Raw genomic sequence first — 20,800 nt, forward strand, 5'->3', positions numbered from 1 at the left:
AGGAAATTCTCTGGGGAACTGGTGGTATCGTCTATTACACATGCACTTGGTGTAGCTGTTTGGGTAAATAATCTGTCACTCATTATGGACAGAGGATGCGATGGTCAGATGGCATCACTAACTCAATGAATCTGAGTTTGAACAAACTCTGGGAGATAGTGAAGGACAGGGAAGACTGGTAGGCTGCAGTTCATGGGGTCACAGAGAATTGGGCTGACTTAGCAACTGAACACCACTATGGACAGAGGATTGACTTCCCTGGTGGCTCAGATGGTAAAGCGTCTGCCTCCAATGCTGGGGACCCGGGTTCGACCCCTGGGTCAAGAAGATCCCCTGGAGAAGGAAATGGCACCACACTCCAGTACTCTTGCCTGGAAAATCCCATGGACAGAGGAACCTGGTAGGCTACAGTCCATGGGGTCGCAAAGAGTCAGACACGACTGAGCGACTTTACTTACTTGGGGATTTCAGTTAGAAATGAAGACATGCCACAACATTTTTTGATGGAGAGTTTAATAAGCAGAACTATTTTGAGATCTTACAAAATCTTACTATTCTACCCAGGGTAATTAATGTGGAAAATTTCCTTTCTCTGTGGTACAAGAATGATAAATGCCAATTATAGATTTTTTTTATTCCAAGTGCTGCATAAACAATATCACACCAAGCACCCTACTTACTTATGTATCTACATATGTATGTATGTATATATATATGTATGTATGCATCTGTCTGTCTAACCTAGGAATTGATGCTATTATTTTCCCAGTTTTGCTAATGAAGAAACCGAGGTTTTCAGAAAATGAAATACCTTCTCAACCAATTTAGCAGTGATAGGTTCTGACAGCAGGTTTGTCTGAGTACAAAGCCAAGGTTCTTAATCTCTAAAATATTTCTGGATAGTTTAAATGGAGAAAATTTTGTAAGTATGGTATTTCAAATTTAGTCCCATCCTCTTGCATATAAGGGCTTCCCTAGTAGCTCAGCTGATAAAGAATTCACCTGTAATGCAGGAGACCGTAGTTCAGTTCCTGGGTCTGGAAGATCCCCTAGAGAAAGGATAGGCTACCCACTCTAGAACTCTTAGATTACATTGGTTGTTCAACTGGTAAAGGATCCGCCTGCATGCAGGAGACCTGGTTCAATCCCTGTGTTGGGAAGATGCCCTGGAGAAGGGAAAAGCTTTCCACACCAGTATTCTGGCCTGGAGAATTCCATGGACTATAAAGTCCATGGGGTCACAAAGAGTTAGACACGACTGAGCACCTTTCACTTTCACTTTTCTTTCATATAAAGATAAATTGACCTCTTCTACCAAATTCACTCTGTGTCTTTCAATTTTGGTTCATACTGACTTTATAAAAATTATTTCTATTATCTTTTTAAAAGTTTCTCTTCAATTTCAAGAAATTTCTTTGTAGTTCTTTTCTTTATTGCACTTTTTTCACATTTGCCTTTCCACACTACTTCATTTATAATATACATCTGTGATGTTCTTTTACTTCGTATAATTTTAAGTTTCCAATTCCAAATAACAAGTAAAGCAGAGCTAAATTATAAGCTGTGTGGGTTTCTATCACTGTGTGAAAGGCATGTCATTTCTGTATTTTTACTTTCAAGCAACACAGATTGAACTATTCCTAATCAAAAGACTTCCTGTTCTTTCATATCTATTTTTGCATCTTTTCTGACACACTCTTGACATTCTTTTCCTAATGCCATTAACCTTGACTTTGTTCTCTACCTGTTGCATAAGAACTTAGATATTCATGGCCAGCTAGAACATTCTTAGTATGAAATATCAGAATGAAGATAATAAAAAAATTATAAAAAGTAATTTTTGCCATAATGTAATATTGAGAATACAAATGGTTATTTCATTACTCAACAAATCTGAAATCATAATGGCAACAATGTCAAAATAGTACCAAAAAAAAAAAAAAAAACGGTAAAATAAGAGAGAAAACAAAAAATACTATATTTAATCTAACATTGAAAGATTTAAATCTCCTAAGGACTCAATATTTTGCCTACAAGTCCTTACAAACTTTGATGAAGATGAACTATTCTTCATAAAACAGTGATTTTATAGCATTTTGTTTGTAGTGTACATTGTGGTAATCTCCCCTCCAATCCTCCTACCTCATTCCCTTGTATTGCTGCCAGTAATCACAACTCCACAGAGGTGATCCATCACTGTTGAACCCAATTAGAGTAATCCTATTTTTCTTGCATAGTGGATCCCATGGCAAAATGACTGGATCAACAATGAACATGTGACACAATTAAGCCCAGTGAGATCTAAGGACAAGGTAATTGAGGAATTCTGGAGGAGCCACTTCTTGTCCTTCTTAGAAAAAGAGAAAGTTTTCAGAAGCCAAATATTTCTATTTTTGGAGGATGTGGAAGTGAACACTAGAATAGCTGTAGCCATCTGCCCCCGAGAGAAAGCCAGCCTCAGGAAAAGTTATTCCCACATAAAGCAAATAGAAACATACCAAGTCTAGCGCATGTCCTGAAATGCATTTTCCACTTAAGGTGAGCCAATCAAGCCTATTTCTTGTTAAGTCAGTTTGGATTGTGGTTTCTATTAATTAAAACACACATAAGGTGGCTCAGACAGTTAACAATCTGCCTGCAACGTGGGAGACCTGGGTTTGATCCCTGGGTCAGGAAGATCCCCTGGGGAAGGAGATGGCAACTCACTCCAGTATTCCTGCCTGGAGAATTCCATGGACAGAGGAGCCTGGTGGGCTATGGTCCATGGGGTCACACAGAGTCTGATACAACTGAGTGACTAACACTTTCACTTTTTCAGTGGGCCCTAATTGATATGTCAGCCTTTTTGTTTCTTAATTTACCTATTTTTTTTCAATAATAAAGAAATATATACAGGTATTATTATAACCAAATTGTGAAATCAAATAATTTAGACCATATCTCAATATTAGATGCTTTAGAAAAAACTAATCTACAGGGTTGTTTTAGGAAAGTAGTAATATTGAACTTTGAGAGCCAAAGAAACCCTGAAAGATTATGTGTAAAATCTTTGAAATATATAAAGCATACTAATAACAAAAGATAACCATTCCTCCTAAATTCTAATAGAGCAGAAAAGTGTTATTAAGTCCTTGACTCACTTGTATTATTTTTCTTTATTGTTAACCCAAGCTCTCCTCATTAAGCTCCCAGTGACTTGATACGTAAAACTCTCCAACAGCATTATCTGTCTGATGTATGAAGTCAAACCCTGTTGTGTGACTCTCAAGACCTTTCATAATCTGAGTTCTTTCTGCTCCTCCTCTACCTACATGTGTCAGCACAATCCCACCTGCACCTGCAGCTCCAGACCCTTCACAGTTTGGCTGCTCCTCTCCTCCCCTTCTCCATATATTCCATCTTAGCTTTTGCTTCTGTGCTTTTTGGTCAAGCCCTCCTCTCCCTACTCCAAGATCAATACTCTTCTCTGTACATAAACTCTACCACAGGACTTGGTTCTTTGGCTCTGATTATACATCATTGTGCATTCACCTCTAAAGCTTCAGTTTTCTCTGTGATTAGGTTGTTAGATCCTTGAGAGCAAGGAATGAGACTGATATCTCTTGGAATTCACTAGAGCTTCAACTACTGTGTAGTTAAGTAGGTATTAAATGAGTGGGTATTTGATCAATTGACCTTGTGCTTGCTATTTGTCTTACAGATTATTGCACGGATCTAGAAAAAGATTTTAAATATCTGGATTGCCTTAGAACTGCCAGATATAGCAAATAAATATACAGGATGGCCAGTTAAATTTTACTTTCAAATAAATAACAAATTGTTTCGTTTTAGCATAAGTACATCCAATGCAATATTTGGGGTATAATTATACTAAAAAATGACTTGTTTAGTAATTTAAAATTTAAATTTTACTGGATGTCCTTTATTTCATCTGGAAATCCTAAATGGACCAAACCTAAAAAAAAACCGCAAAACTTTGTGTTTAATTTCTTAAGTTAGAGCTAAATATCACATTTATGAATTGTTTAACCTTATATAGATTTGCCAATCAAGTTCTATAGCACATGAAGTTCTCTGCATCATTTCCTCTAGCAGTGGCAACACATAAATGAGTATTCATTATGTAAAAGTCACCATGCATCCTCCTGTACAGGGAAGCAAAAATGAATAAGATGCTTCCTCTGCCCTCAAGTAATTTATAGCCTGGTGGAAGATACAGCTCATTTTAGTCTTATCCCTACTTATGTGCAATGTGGATGTTAATCCATATGGCCAAAATTCTTTTTGGCCTGATCCAGGCCTCCTGGGCAAAGATTCAAGATGACACTATACATTTAGGTTATCAGAAATGAAGAATATTTGCTTTGAAGTATATATTAAATACCTCCTGTCTCTGAAGAATTATATAAACACCATAATCCATCATCCCAAATGAAGATAATTTTCAAAAATTCTTTTAATTAGAATACTTTATTCTGCTTTTGAAAATTAAGTTAGCTTTTATGATGCAGGGCTTCTCTGATAGCTCAGTTGGTAAAGAATCTGCCTGCAGTGCAGGACCCTGGTTTGACTCCTGGGTCAGGAAGATCCCCTGGAGAAGGGAAAGGCTACCCACTCCAGTATTCTTTGGCTTCCCTTGTGGCTCAGCAGGTAAAGAATCTGCCTGCAATGTGGGAGACTTGGGTTCGATCCCCGGGTTGGGAAGATCCCCTGGAGAAGGGAAAGGCTACCCACTCCAGTATTCTGGCCTGGATATGTATGGACATGTATTCAGTCCATGGGGTCACAAAGAGTCAGAAATGACTGAGCAACTTTCACTTTGTGATGGAGATTTTTTTATGGTTCTTAGATATTTAATATGCATTTAATATGCATTTTTTAGCATAAGCAATAGAAATGTATTGCATGACAGTTTTTCCCTCTGAGCTATCACATAAGTTCTTCACAGGTAGATGCCATGCAAACTACTTAATCCAAGTCATTTATTTAGGTTAACAATAGGATCCAATGATTTAGATTTTATCTTTCTGCTGTGTGACCTTGTCTGCTTTAGCTAATGTCTCCAATCTTTTCTGGTCATAGGCAGTGTGTGTTTATGTGTGTGCAAAATTTGATATTAGTTAAAATTTTTTAGTTATATGATATTTATAAGTTGTATACCATATAAACTCAGTGATATTTGTTATAATCAAAGATTTCAAATTCCAGAAACAACAGCATGTTTTCCATAACAGTATTCTTGATTTTTTGTGTGCTTGTGTACATATAAAAGCATTTCTTAGGCTTAACATATAATTCAAGGCTTTAAAACAATGTTAGCTTAACATACAACATACATATTTTCAGTTCTGGAATAGAGAGTACCATATTTTCCCTTTCTTTTGTAAATATAAACATTTGATCTTAACTCATCATCTGTATTTTCTTGAAGAGATCTTAAATTAAAATAAAAATGCATATCCCATAAAGTAATGATTTCCATGGCTATTAACATATCACAAGAAGTTGCAAATGGAGTGGCATTAAAAGGTGATGAAACTATTGGGAAAAGTTATGCTAACTTGAATGATTTGTCAATTACTTAGATAGAAGGCTATAGTTAGCATTATCATTATGCCAATTCTTTGGAGATATGAAATACTCATTTAAAGTATGTGTTTTAGGTTGTCAAAATTACCTTTGGTAGCTCTTCAATTTGATTGGCATCTAGGTAAAGCTCCTCCAATGTCCGTTCAAAGTTAAAAACCTCCTTTGGCACCTGCTGAAGGCTGCAGTGGGAGTAATCCAAAACTGAGATGATTTCTTCTTCACCTCGGAAACATCGGCACGGCACCAGACGGCCAATGATTTTCCGCTTGGTGGTCATCTCCAGGCACTGCACTAGAGAAAAACAGAAAAAAAAAACCCAACTGCTTAACCACCAGCCTTGGAAGGCTTTCTTAAAATATTTAAAGCTTAGAAATTTAATTAGGATATATATTTTATAATTACATAATGCTTTAAAAAAGTTTACATAAGACATGAAATATGCATTATATCATTTAATCCGTAAACAGTTCTCAAAGGTATGTAAGACAGGTTTTTATTACCATTTAACAAATAAAGAAATGGATTCAGAAAGGGGCAGATAGTTCCCATTGTCACACAGGTTTGGAATGGCAGAACTGGACCAGAACACAATACTGACTTAGTGCAAGGCTTACACTTGCATTTGAATCTACAATATAGATTTTTAAAATTTTATACTAATTGCAGTACAGGATAGAAACCTCTAGATTTGTTGGAAAAATATATTTCCTTCATTTCTCCAAAATATTAATAGTCAAGTTTTACCCATAAGGTTTATGATATTCTTTTTGATTCAAATTTATTCCACTAATCAATAATTATCTATTGAATAGTTAATGTGCTCTAGACATTCAACTATGTACTGGGGAGAGAGACATAAACTGAACAAACTCCCTGCTGGATTGGTTATTCACTTCAGAATAAGAATCCGTACTTATGAATCCTTTTATTTTAATGGGAGGAAACAATCACAGCCTGTCACGTCCTGACATGTCTTTCGCTAGATTAGCACCAACCAAATGCTATGAAAACTTGCATGAATCGGTATCATGGCATCTACCACAGTTCATTAAAGTTACTGTTTCTCATGTCATTTTTTCCTTAGACTCTAAGCCTCTTGAGGGTAGAAACTATCTTGTTCATTTTTACATTTGTCTTGGTGTTTGACATACAGTAGACAAACAATAACCAATGTGAACTAAACAAATCAATTCATGGATGAACAGATGGATACATTTGAGAGTCTGTCCCCAACTACCATCAGATACTGGTAAATAGCTTGAAAATCTTCTCATTCTAACTAAAAGGTCACTATCTCTGGAATGTCTCAAGATAAACGAATAGCATCTTCCCCGGAGCTACCAGGCACTAATCTCATCGCTTCCTAATTACTATTTCCCCATGTACTAGGTGGGAGGAGAGGACCTTGTCTTTTTCATCTTTGAATTCATAGTAATAGCATAGTTTGCCATCTGCAGAAACAGTATTGAATGAGCATCAATTTGAAACTTGCATTTTATTCACTGATTTATTTTTACTTATCAACATAAACCTATTGCAGAAAAAGAAAGTTGCAATAGTTGACAAAAACAATGCAGTATTTTGTTTTGAAATGGCTTAGATTAAATCAAATTTGGAAGCAAATGAATACAATATGCTTAAGAGATGGTGAAAGTTCAGCCCAAAGCCACTTTTATTCTCCCTTTAACTTATGAAATTTATAAAATTATATTTTGGGACAGGTTCATGAGTCAGCTCTTACATATGGTTATTTGTACATGGCAATTTGTAGAAGGTTTATCTAAAAACATTAAAAGATGACCTTTCTTCTCCATTAGTTTCTAGCTCTCAAAATCCTACATTTCTTATTTCTGGGAGCTTGAATCACAAGGTTTTGGAATTATTATTTTACCTGACCTTAATTGAAAGCCCTGATTACAGGCTGATCTCTACACAGGATCTAGCACATATTAATAGCCAGTAAATGCATCTAATGTCTCACACATACCAAACATTTGCTATACTAGGCACCTAGCAAATGTTTGTTGAGGTTATTGTAGTTGTAAAAGGTAAGTGATGATGGCTCAGACTATGAGAGTAGCAGTAAGAATAGGAAGAAGTGATGGACTGGCAAGGTATTTAAGAAGCAGAATCCCTAGTGTGAGTGATGGATTAAATGAGAGGTGGAAAGGGTACTGTAGAGAGAAGTCTTAAAAAATTCCCAAGTTTTTAATTTTAGTCTCTAGTAACCACATGACTACTCAGCTCTGATGCCATAAAGCAGACTCAAGGCATTTATCCTGTCTCTATGATTCACGGCTGATGAATCAATTGCTCATACATTGTTTTTACCCAGTACCATACACTCACCCTTTTGTGCCAAACCATGTGGCTATTTCTTGATACCCATCTGTTGCTTCAACTGCAATTTTTTTATTATGAAGAGAAAAAAGAGAATATCCAAGCCTGTACCTGAACCATTTGGTCAGAGTGTTCACCATCCAGGAAGACTTTTGCAATTTAATGCAATTTTAGCACTGCTTTCCCTTTCATTGAAAGCATTGTTCCTCTGATAATCTCACTGCCTGCCAGTAACCTCTTTCTTTAATTCAGTTCAGTTCAGTCACTCAGTCATATTCAACTCTTTGTGACCCCACAGACTGCAGCATACCAGGCTTCCCTGTCCATCACCAACTCCTGAAACTTGCTCAAACTCATGTCCATTGAGTCGGTGATGCATCTAACCATCTCATCCTCTGTCGTCCCCTTCTCCTCTTGCCTTCAATCTTGCCCAGCATCAGAGTCTTTTCTAATAAGTACATTCTGCACAACAGGTGGCCAAAGTATTGGAGCTTCAGTTTCAGCATCAGTCATACCAACGAATATTCTGTGATGATATCTTTAAGGATTGACTAGGTTTGCTGTCTCTCTTTGCTATCAAAGGGACTCTCAAACGTCTTCTCCAACACCACAGTTCAAAAGCATCAATTCTTCAGTGCTCAGCTTTCATTATGGTCCAACTCTTGCATCCATACATGACTACTGGAAAAACCATAGCTTTGACTTGATGGACAATTGTAAGCAAAGTAATGTCTCTGCTTTTTAATATGCTGCCTAGGTTTGTCATAGCTTTTCTTCCAAGGAACAAGTGTCTTTTAATTTTGTGGCTGCACTCACCATCTGCAGTGACTTTGAAGCCCAAGAAAATAAAGTCTGTCACTCTTTCCACCATTTCCCCATCTATCTGCCATGAAGTGAGGGGACTGGATGCCATGATCTTCATTTTATAAATGCTGAGTTTGAAGCCAGGCTTTTCAGTCTTCTCTTTCACTTTCATCAGGAGGCTCTTTAGTTTTTCTTCTCTTTCTGCCATAAGGGTAATGTCATCTACATATCTGAGGTTATTGATATTTCTCCTAGCAATCTTGATTCCAGCTTGTGCTTCATCCAGTCCAGCATTTCACATGATGTACTCTGCATATAAGTTAAATAATCAGGGTGATAGTAAACAGCCTTGACATACTCCTTTCCCAATTTGGAACCAGTCCACTGTTCCACGTCCAGTTCTAACTATTGCTTCTTGACTTGCATACGGGTTTCACAGGAGGCAGGTAAGGTGGTCTGGCATTCCCACCACTTTAAGAATTTTCCAAAGTTTATTGTGATCCACACATTCAAAGGCTTTAACATAGTCAAGAAGCAGAAGTAGACGTTTATCTGAAATTCTCTTGCTTTTCTATGATCCAACGGATGTTGCAATTTGATCTCTGGCTCCTCTGCCTTTTCTAAATCCAGCTTGAACATCTGAAGTTCTCATACTGTTGAAGCCTAGCTTGGAGAATTTTGAGCAGTACTTTGCTAGCACGTGAGATAAGTGCGATTGTGCAGTAGTCTGAGCATCCTTTGGCATTGCCTTTCTTTAGCAATGAGAACTGACCTTTTCCATTCTGTGACCCCTGCTGAGTTATCCAAATTTGCTGGCATATTGAGTACAGCACTTTAAAAGCACCATCTTTTAGGATTTGAAATAGCTCAGCTATAACTGTATCACCTCCACTAGCTTTGTTTGTAGTGATGCTTCCTAAGACCCACTTGACTTTGCACTCCAGGATGTCTGGATCAAGGTGAGTGATCACACTATCATGGTTATCTGAGTCATTAAGATCTTTGTGTAGCTTTTCTGTGTATTCTTGATACCTCTTTGAGATATCTTCTGCTTCTGTTAAATCCATACTGTTTCTGTCCTTTATTGTACCCATCTTTGCCTGAAATGTTCCCTTGGCATCTCTAATTTTCTTGAAGAGATCTCTAGTCTTTCCCATTCTATTATTTTCCTCTATTTCCTTTGCACTGATCACTTAGGAAGACTTTCTTATCTCTCCTTGCTATTCTTGGGAAATCTGTGTTCAGGTGGATATATCTTTCCTTTTCTCCTTTGCTTTCCTTCTCTTCTTTTCTCAGCTATTTGAAAGGCCTCTTCACACAACCATTTGACTTTCTTTTTCGTGGGTAAGGTTCTGCTCTTTCTCATTTCAGTTCACTACCTCTAGAGCCCATTGATGACTTGGTTTCTAATTTATGGATTATCTCTCCATTGTAATTCCTTCCATTCCTGATTCATACTCCTTAGACATAATAGCTTTCAACTTTCTCCACCCTGTTTCTAAGAAACTTAATTGTAGTGCTACTCCATGATTTTTCTCTTACAGATTTTTGCTATATAACATGGTGGTTTACCTTTTCTAACAAATTCTCACACACTTATAACCAACCAAAATATATATAGCAATTTTGTTTTAAATTAATAAAACATTTTACTATAGCTATAAATATCACTATAATTCAATTACATTTGATTTCTTCTGCATCTCATTTCTTTAAAAATTGCTTTATGTTTTTCTTTTCTTTTTTTAATGTATCTTTCACTCATTCAAGTTGCTGGCTATCTCCTCTTCTCTTAGTAGTGAGAAGCATGTATTCTGTCATTTACCCCCAGGATGACCTTTCAGGAACATTCTACCTTCCTGCTTCTGTCTGGAGTGGTTCCTTTTCTAGATCTTATACACACGCACACACACACACACACACACACACACGTCTGTGTATGTCTGTGCATGTGCGTGTGTGTCTGTGTATCTGCATGTGTGCGTTTGATCCTGGAATATCTCATTATTGTCATTCTGTAAATTTTACATTTCTTTCTTCTGTTTTATTCCTATTTCCTGGACCCCATGTCTTTCTCTTTCTAGACTTACTGAACTATAACATCCAACAATGAAATATAACATCCAGTAACTCATTGAGAGAGAATATACAGCAGGAACATATTTTAGGCTTCTGCGTATATGATCATGGTTTCACCTACAAATAAATTTAAAGTTTGGTCAGATACATACCTCTAGGTCAGAAGTAATTTTCTCTACAAATTTGAAGTAATTTTTAATAGATTATTTTCTAGCTTTCAAGGTTGTCAGGAAATCTAGCTCCATTACTATTCAAATTCCTGTTTTACGCCCACTTTCCCCTCTGCCAGAACATTTTAGAACTTTTATCTTATTTTTAGTCTTTTGAAATCTCATGATGATGTGCTTTGGTATGTTTTTAATCATTTGCTGGGTACTCAACAGGCCCTTTCACTTATCCTTCACTTGTTAAATTTTCTAATTTTTTTAAATTGAGAATTTCCTCCTCTTCATTGTTTTTATTTTCTTTTTATGCCATCCTGATTAGTTGGACCTACTTCTTAGAATTATCTGGTAATGCAATTCTTTTTTCTTTTGTAATTTTCATGCCTTTGGTCTTTTTGTTTTATTTTCTGAGAGACTGTCTCAACTTCATCTTCTAAACCCATCTCCTGCATTATCTTTTATCAGGTAACATATTCATACTGTCCAAAAATTATTTGTACATTGCTAAATCATGCTCTTTTTTCACAGTATCATGATTCTATTTCAGGGTGCCATATCACTTTCATTTCTTTCAGAAGATATCGTTGTTAAGTTGCTAAGTCAAGTCTGAATCTTTGCAACCCTATGGACTGCAGAATACCAGGCTTCTCTGTCCTTCACTATCTCCTGGAGTTTGCTCAAATGCATGTTCACTGAGTTGGTGATGCTATCGTATCGCCTCATCCTCTGTCACTCCCTTCTCCTCCTGTCTTCAGTCATTCCCAGCATCAGGGGCTTTTCCAATGATTTGGCTTTGCATCAGGGACCCAAAGTATTGGAGCTTCAGCTTCAGCATCAGTCCTTCCCACGAATATTCAGGGTTGATTTCCTTCAGGATTGATTGGCTTGATCTCCTTGCAGTTGAAGGGATGCTCAAGAGTCTTCTCCAGCACTCCAATTTGATAGACTTTTTTGTGTGTGTGCCTTTTCCCCCTTGTTCCTTGCATTTATTCTGAGTTTTATTTTCTGTTTGTTTCTTTTGGTCTTTATCTTTCATGATAGAGGTTTTTCACAAGTATCTGGTGATCCCTGGCTGTCCTTCAATTTTGAAGAGTGACTCCCTACAGAGCTAATTGGAAGCTTTGTATGCATAATAGGTTTCACTGCAGGATGACTGGCAGTAAGTCAAAGAATGTTCTGGTCTTCAGTCTGAGGCATAACTATGAAGTTTGGTAAATAAGGATCTAAGTCAGTTTTTCTATTTTCACTACTAAGTTTCTCCAGTTCTTTGTCTGGTACTTGTCTCCAAGACTCTCGAGGAAGGCTACAAAGCAAATTAATTTTTGTATCCCTTTGTGGGTATATTATACTGTAGCTGACAATGTACTTTTTATGCATATAAATATAAGCTACATTGTTTTTCCCTGTCTTCTTAAAATTTGTTGAAATCTCTTATCTCCTGGTGTCTTTTCTTCAATTTTCTCTCTCCTTGTGATTACATGCATTTAAAATTCTCTTTTAGTTTGGTGGAATATTGGCTGTAAGTTCAGCTCAATAAGGTAGGTGGGAGATTAACTTTCATGTTTAAAGGAACGTTCTCCTTTCTTTAATCCCTTTCATACTTTTAATCCCTTCTTATCTGACCTACTAGGAGCATTGGACTAGAACCACATTTTTCTTTCACAAACACTCTCTTTCTTTTGCTCCCCTGACTTCACACTCTTCTGACATTTATCCTTCTGCTTCGGTTCCTCAATTTCAGTCTTTTAAGAAGATCCATCTTCTCTTCCAAACACTGACATTTAAAATATTAGCGTTATTCCCCGGCTAGTCTTGTTGCCCTTTTAATTGTATGCTCTCTCCCCTTCAGTCTTTACAATCTAACTCACCTTTCCCAACTCTTTTCGTTTAACTTTGATGAGTAGTGGCTTTGAAGTTTTTCAAATTTCTACTCAGATTTATTTCCCTCATCATTTCCACTTTGTGTTTTATGAGCATCTCAAACATAACAATGTTCAAAATTGAAGTGATGCTTTTCACAGGTATGGAGTCCATCATCATCATCAAGAATTTAGACACTGAAGCCAATTCCTTGGCTGTATGACTCTCAGCACATATTTAACCTCTATCTGTTTAATCATCTCTAAGATCAGAGTACATACCAGGCTTGTAGAATTGCATCATCTGGTTTCAAGTATTCACTAAATGTTCTGCCCAAACCTCCTCTTCCTGTGTGCTGGGTCTCAGAGAGCAGCCACACAGTTCACCTAGTTTCTCAAGACAGAAAGCTTAGCAATATTCTTGACTCCTCTCATTCTCTCACTTTCCACATCCAACAATCACCAAGTCCTAATCCTTCAATAGCCAAAACTTATGTTGATTCAGGAATATTTTTCCTGAACTTCCAGCAATGTTGTTCATTTATTATCTCCTGGTGATGTACCTGTCTCTCTCACTCTATTTTTCTCCCACCACTGTGAAGCTGGGGTGACCTTTTAAAAACACAAATATTATGCCACCTTCTTACTTCAAATACTTCAATGTCTCCTCTCTGCCTTCCAGACAAAGTCAGAAGTTTTTTACTGTGGCTCGCAAGTATGACACTATCCTCTGGACGGACCACTGCCCTCCACACAGACCCAGGGCTCTGTTCTGCCTGATTAGGCACCACTCTTGTCCTCGTTTTCGGTGCTCTTTGGAATCATGGCTTCTTGTGCCACGATCAGGACTACCTGATCTTTTTTTCTATAAAGGTCTTCATAAATAGCTCTGCTTTTGCACAGGGCACATTTCCTTGCTCTTTTCTAAAAATTTAGTTTAGAAGGGAAAATAGCCTCTCTTTATTCAATATGTTCCAGCTGTGTCCTCTTCTCTATATGTTCCAATTGTATGCTGCAATACCCTTTGATCACATTTCGATTACTTATTCAAATGAATCTTGTTCACTAGATTGACACGTCTGTAGGAGAGAGACCATGTCTAGCCTTTCAACAACATATATTTCTAGTAACTTTAGTATTGAATATCTGGTTCAGAGTAGGTACTTTAAAAATATTAACTGTATTAGTGAATGAATATGAGAACTAAAGATGATTATAATGACTTTTATTTATATAGCTTTGGAAAATTTCAAAATTTATAATCTATTATCTTGTTTTATCAAGACAAATAGACATCCATATATTATTGTATTTCAATAAAAAACTAATTAAGGTTTAGTGAGTTTGTGACATGCATAAGGTCACACACAGAGTAATTAGTAGACTGAGATTAGATCTCATTTTTCCTGACCCCAAAGCCACCATTGTTTTCCCCCGATTAACAGTAAAGCATTGCATTTACAGTGATATTTAGAAAGCAATATTTGAGAATTTATCAAACATGAATTTATCAGTAGTTTTACCACACACATTTGATGGTTATTTACACACAGAATACTTCATAGGTACAAATAGAATGAAGGGGTAGCAGTGAGGGAAATAACATTGCTCTCTTATCTAATGATAAAGACTTTAAATTTTTTTGAATGTCAAAAGTATGGAAATATCATACGGTAGGATGAAAAAAGTGTTTCAGGAATTGAATAGGTCATAACACACAAGAAAGCACATAAATGTTACACGCATGATATACAGAAACATCATTTGCTTTTTTCCTGAAACATGACCATTGCCTGGTATACTATAGAAGTATACAGCTTCATATCTAGTATATGAACTGTGACTCAGAAGTAACCTGATTTCCTGTTTTACTATATACCCTCAGCAAATATCCCAAAGAGGGAATTTTAGATTTTCAGGTTTTCAAAGGGACTTAAAAAGGCAAGAGAAAAATATTCATCTCTTCCTGTTAGCATCCTTCCAATAAATTCCATAAATCAAAGTTGAGAGTATTATTTTTTGGATTCTTACTGCATAGATTCTCTTCTCTCTTGAACCTCATTTTTTAAAATCTAAATTGAAGAGCTAAAGGGAATTTTTCTACAACCAAAGCATACAGCCAACAGTCTCCCTATCAACATTCTCTGAATCAAATACATTTAAATAGCAGTGCTCGCTAACACAGCCTAAACTAGCTGAAGAAGCAGAAAGACTCATCTTGATATATTCCTCAAATCCTTCTCTATTCATAATTTAAACCAAAGAGAATTTCAACCACTTGAGAATTATGCCTGCAGAGGTTGACTCAAGCAATAAGAATATGTGTATCAAAACATCTGATTTTCGTACCTTTGCGTTCTCTAGGATTTGTAGACCCATTATACCAATTTTATCCTTGCCTAATATTTCATCCCTGGAAAGTTAAAAGGACAATGGCAAGTTCAATCTTTCCAAGATTTCTTGTGATAAATACTCTGGCTGTCCTCATTAGTTGGCACGGTCTTACATTTTTCAAATGACAAATGTTTCTAATTTATTCACTGAGAAACCCTTTGCCACAGGAATATGGAAACCTGCCAACCTCTCTCCATGTCCTACTTCAAGAAACATCTTTAAAACCATTACTTCACCTGAAGTAGTCTCTGAAACTCCCTCATCAAGACAGCATACATGGTGATTCTTGGAATCCAAGTGGAGCATCTGAGGCTTGTTTGTTTTTTGATTGTTCACATACTCACATTTCAAAAATACTCAGATTGCATGGGTTTGTTTTCATCCTATCATTACAATATCTGAAAGCCCGCAAGTGTTATTCACAATCCGATTTGCTATCCTTATAAGGAAACCAGTTTGTCTTCAAGATCAAAGGACTGTTATTAGGATAAACACATTTATGGTCTTTAATGCTGATATTACCACATCAGCAATCAAAACAAGAAATCAGAAAGGAAAGGATGGTGCCTGGTACCAAGAAAAGGCTTTTTAAATACTTCTAATTCAGCTCTTAGGCAAGTGACTTGTTTTAAGACTAGCAGTGCTTCCATTCTCTTTCCTTACATATTTCCCAGGAATTTTCATCCACTGACCAGAAGGTCTCTTTCTACAAAAGATTCTTAATATATACCATCATCTCTGATTTAGTTTCTAACTGCTTAATGAGTCACCTATCTTTAAGTACAATTCAACTGTTCTAAAGCAGAACTTGAAAATATTTGCTAAGCTCCTACTCTGTACCAGACATTGTGCTTTCCTTCTTGATTTCTTGCTTTGGTTAGTTGTGTTTTAATTCTCTTAATGCTGTTCATTGGAGTCATCTTTTACTTCTCCTTTCTTTCCTTCTATATTAGACATTCAATACTGTCTAATAATGTCTAATAATGTCTAATAATGTCTCCCCTTTCCTTTCTTTACCATTCAGTCAATCTAGTTCAGGCTCAGCATCTCTTAGTAGTACTGCCCAAAGTAATATGGTACAAAAGTATACTATTTCCAGACATCCTTCCCTTACAATCATTTATTCAGCAAATTAAATGTCTACAATGCCACTGCAATGTTGTAAAGTAATTAGCCTCCAACTAATAAAAATAAATGGAAAAAATAAATAAATAAATGTCTACAATGTGTTAGGCACTGGGTTATATGATGGGAAGAACCAGTGAGCAAAGAGCTATGTTCCCTGATCTAATGAATTCCCTGGATAGTGAGAGAGATAAATATTGAACAAAAAATTAAGCAAATAAATCCATACTTGTACATTGTGATAACTGGTATAAAAGAAAATATTAGAGATTTATCCATTTTATATATTTACACATAACATAGCTTGATTAATTCTCTAAAATGCATGTCCATTCCTTAGTTCTAAAAGCGAGTGTACATTTTTAAATAAAATATTTCCTAGTTCATATCCCCAGGTCATATCTTCTTCTAAGACATAAGCAAGCTGTGTTAGCAAATTGAGACCTAAGAGATCTTCAGGATAAAGAGATAAGCTTCTTTTTGTTCAGTGTTTCCTAAACTGCTTAAAATTTAAAACATATAAAATGTTACAGTTTATCAACATAATTAGTCTTCTAAATCACACATTTTAGGAAAGGCTGTTCTACAAGATTCTTTAGCTTGATAGTCAATCAAACTTTTCAGCTATTTTATCTAGTACTTTCAAGTCTATGTTCTATCTTATACCATCATTCAGTTCAGTCTCTCATTCATGTCCAACTCTTTGTGACCCATGGACTGCAGCACGCCATGCTTCCACGTCCATCACCAACTCTTCGAGCTTACTCAAATTCATGTCCATTGAGTAGCTGATTCCATCCAACCATTTCATCCTCTGTCATCCCCTTCTCCTCTGCTTTCAATCTTTCCCAGCATCAGGGTCTTTTCCAAGGAGTCAGTTTTTCATGTCAGGTGGCCAAATTATTGGAGTTTCAGCTTCAGCATCAGTCCTTCCAATGAATATTCAGGACTGATTTACTTTAGGATTGACTGGTTTGATCTCCTTGCAGTCCAAGGGATTCTCAAGAGTCTTCTCCAACACCACAGTTCAAAAGCATCAATTCTTCAGCACTCAGTTTCTTTATAGTCCAACTCTCACATCCACACATGACCACTGGAAAAACCATAGCTTTGACTAGATGGACCTTCGTTGGCAAATTAACATCTCTGCTTTTTAATATGCTAGGTTGGTCATAACTTTTCTTCCAAGGAGCAAGCATCTTTTAATTTCATGGTTGCAGTCACCATCTGCAGTGATTTTGGAGCCCCCCAAAATAAAGTCTCTATTTCCATTGCTTCTCCATTTTCCATGAAAGATGGGACTAGATGCCATGATCTTAGGTTTCTGAATGTTAAGTTTAAAGCCAACTTTTTCATGCTCCTCTTTCACTTTCATCAAGAGGCTCTTTAGTTCTTCACTTTTTGCCATAAGGGTGGTATCATCTGCATATCTGAGGTTATTGATATTTCTCCCAGCAATCTTGATTTCAGCTTGTGCTTCATCCAGGCTAACATTTCACATGATACACTCTGCATGTAAGTTAAATAAGCAGGGTGACAATATACAACCTTGACATACTCTTTTCCTGATTTGGAACAAGTCTGTTGTTCCGTGTCCAGTTATAACTGTTGCTTCTTGACCTGCATACAGATTTCTCAGGAGGCAGGTCAGGTGGTCTGGTATTCCCATCCTTTTAAGAATTTTCCACAGTTTGTTGTGATCCACACAGTCAAAGGCTTTGATGTAGTCAATAAAGCAAAAATACATGTTTATGGTATTACCATAGAGTACTAGGATTGATACACTGATCCATTTTCTTCTATGTCAATCCTGCCACTCTATGGTAATACCATTCTATCTTTACATTGAATAATTTTATTTTTGGTTATTATAATTTGTTTGCAGGTCTTTCAACATCACAGTAGTTTATTTCTCCATCTGCTAACACACATTGCTTGTGCTCTGATAGAAAAGAGATCCTCAGATATTGAATTTGGATCACTTATGAAGCTCAAATTTTTCTTTTTCAAGTCTTCTCTACGTGTTCCAGACTATAAATAATGCTTCTTGCCTTGTCTTCTTCCTCCTCCTCCTTACTATTATTATTATCATCTTAGCACTAACTAAAGAATCTCACCATAAGGATAACAGAATCAACCCTTAAAAAAATCTCAAGAGGAGATTTGTACTGAGTAGTGGCAGTTATGAGCTTATTCAAAAATCTCTCTTTGGAACTTCCCTGGTGGTTCAGTAGTTAAGAGTTGGGACCTAGTTCCCTGACCATGGAACTAGTTCCAAATAAGTTAACAAGAACCAGAACAAAATAACCCAACATTCTCCATATGGTATCACATAGGTGAATAACAATATTTTAATAATTCTGTCCTTCTTCCATACATCCTTTCCTAGAATTTTTATCTACTGGCTTACTTAAAGATGTAAATATGACTATAGAGGACAACAGAAATCAAACTTCAGTTTTTGCTTAAAATAACCCAAGTTCCTGAAAAAGTTCTAACTCTGTAATAAAATGTTACAGTTATATTTCTTGAAGAAATTTGCTTTCAGGCAAATTTTCAACATTTGCTCTAAGTATCCTGAACCATGTGAACCTGAGTCATGACCAGGATGAAGTAACAAATTTCTAAGTATTAAGGTATTCTCAAAAATTTAACTTTCAAAAGGTGGTAATCTAAAGTAATGAGTCTCTGGAATAACATCCGAAGCCTTGTTTATATAGAGATACAGAATAAGAAAATGGAAGAGAAATAGTCAGATATAGGCAATTCAATTAATAGTATCTTAGGTTTGGTTACAACCTTAGTCTAATCACTTATCTCATCCTTGAATAAATTACTTAGATGATAGTCTTATACCTTGATAGCTCTTGAGATATTTTTATTATATTGTATAAGATAATTACTTATGTTCCTGATGACTAATTATGAAAAAGATCAGTCAGCATGATTTATTGAGAAGCCAGAGATACATATAGTACATTTAGAAGTAGTTTAATCAAATATTTTATTTAATAAAAATTGGGGAACATGATGCTTAATATTTATTTTTGTAAAAATTTCACCTTATGTGAAATACTTTATTCTACACCTTCTTCCAAAGATTTGAGTACGAGCTTAAGAGAAAGCATTTTCCATGCAGTTGTCTCAGCTAAGGGATCTCTTGCCTTTTATGAAGTGGCACAATGTCAATATGGTTCCCTTCACAAGGCATGATGAAACACCCATCTTTTCAATCTGATATAAACAACATTGAGAAAGCATTTTAAAATGGTATTTCATACTACTTTATATTCATTCTTTAATTAGAAGTATAGATAACTTCTGATATTATCTCTGTTTATTAATATTTTAATTAATGCTCATGATGGTGGTACTTGTGCCTTTAGGATAGTTAGAGCAAATGTTGAAAATTTGAACTAAATAAACAAGGCTTCTGGTAATAATCTTTTAATCAATTAAGTTTCTTTGGATTTAAATTTAGGCAGTTACTTTATAACTGGAAAGATTTTAAGAGACTCATGAAACATGTAAGCCTGCTTGAGGTCACCCTTGGGCTGAAAGAAGTGTTAAAAGAAAATTAATTTAAAAAGATTTCTGCAAGGAAGTTAATAGCATGTGAGAATGCACTCATAGATTCAATAATTGCTAAATGACAAACTTATGGAAGCTTAATATGGAAGAATCAGAGGCTCATTTTAAAACTGAAATATTTTGCTATGATTCTGAATTATGTTCATTGTTAGTTTCTGATATGAGATTAAAAGAATAATTTCAAACAAGAATTTAAAACATCCTGGGTATTTAAATACGTATCTTTATTTACTTTATAAGTAATAAACATTATATATGAAATTTTTTGGTTTATATTCTTACTGAATTTAATAATTTAGGAGACAACAAAAGGCAACAGGTTTTGAGAGAATTAAGAGAGTAAAATCAGCAGCAAAGTTTTGGAAATAGAATTGGAAGAAGCCTAAAGAAGGCAGGTGACATCTCTGAATGAATAGGGCGTGCTAGTAGATAGAATAAACTTCAAAAGGACCACATTACCAGAATAATCACTACTAAAATTCAAATCTGAACATGTGTAAAACTCTTTTCAGGCTTCCTGCTACCTCACCATGAATTCTGTATTTGCAAGCTGGGTGTATAATCCTCTGCCAAGACTTCAGTCTCCTCCTGGACCACACTCATACCTTATCTTACATGTCTCTTTGCCTTTCCTGATCTTCTCATGAACCATCTTGCCTGCTTATCTCTCCTCATTATCCTTCCTTATCCTTTTTCAACTAAATTCAAGGATTATCCTTGTAGAAAACTGTTCCTCTACTATCCCTATTACAGGTGAATTGTGTCCTCCCCAAATTCATGTGCTGAAGTTCTAACAATTAGTGCCTCAGAATGTGAACCCTTTGAAAACAGAACTGCTGCAGTACAATTAGTTAA

The 20,800-nt window shown here is 35.9% G+C and overlaps 1 protein-coding gene across 6 annotated transcripts in view; it reads right to left on the bottom strand.

Moving 5' to 3' along the window:
• LRRC7 (leucine rich repeat containing 7) overlaps positions 1 to 20,800 on the bottom strand; it is a 608,651-nt gene that overhangs the window by 389,499 nt on the left and 198,352 nt on the right. For all 6 annotated transcript variants that reach the window (XM_070467940.1, XM_070467941.1, XM_070467944.1 and 3 more), the window contains exon 3: positions 5,678 to 5,880. In XM_070467940.1, the coding sequence (XP_070324041.1) occupies positions 5,678 to 5,880 (203 nt within the window). The remainder of the gene's footprint in view (positions 1 to 5,677; positions 5,881 to 20,800) is intronic.

The sequence above is a fragment of the Odocoileus virginianus genome, chromosome 5 (genome assembly GCF_023699985.2).
Source record: "Odocoileus virginianus isolate 20LAN1187 ecotype Illinois chromosome 5, Ovbor_1.2, whole genome shotgun sequence".
NCBI classification, from domain to species: Eukaryota; Metazoa; Chordata; class Mammalia; order Artiodactyla; family Cervidae; genus Odocoileus; species Odocoileus virginianus.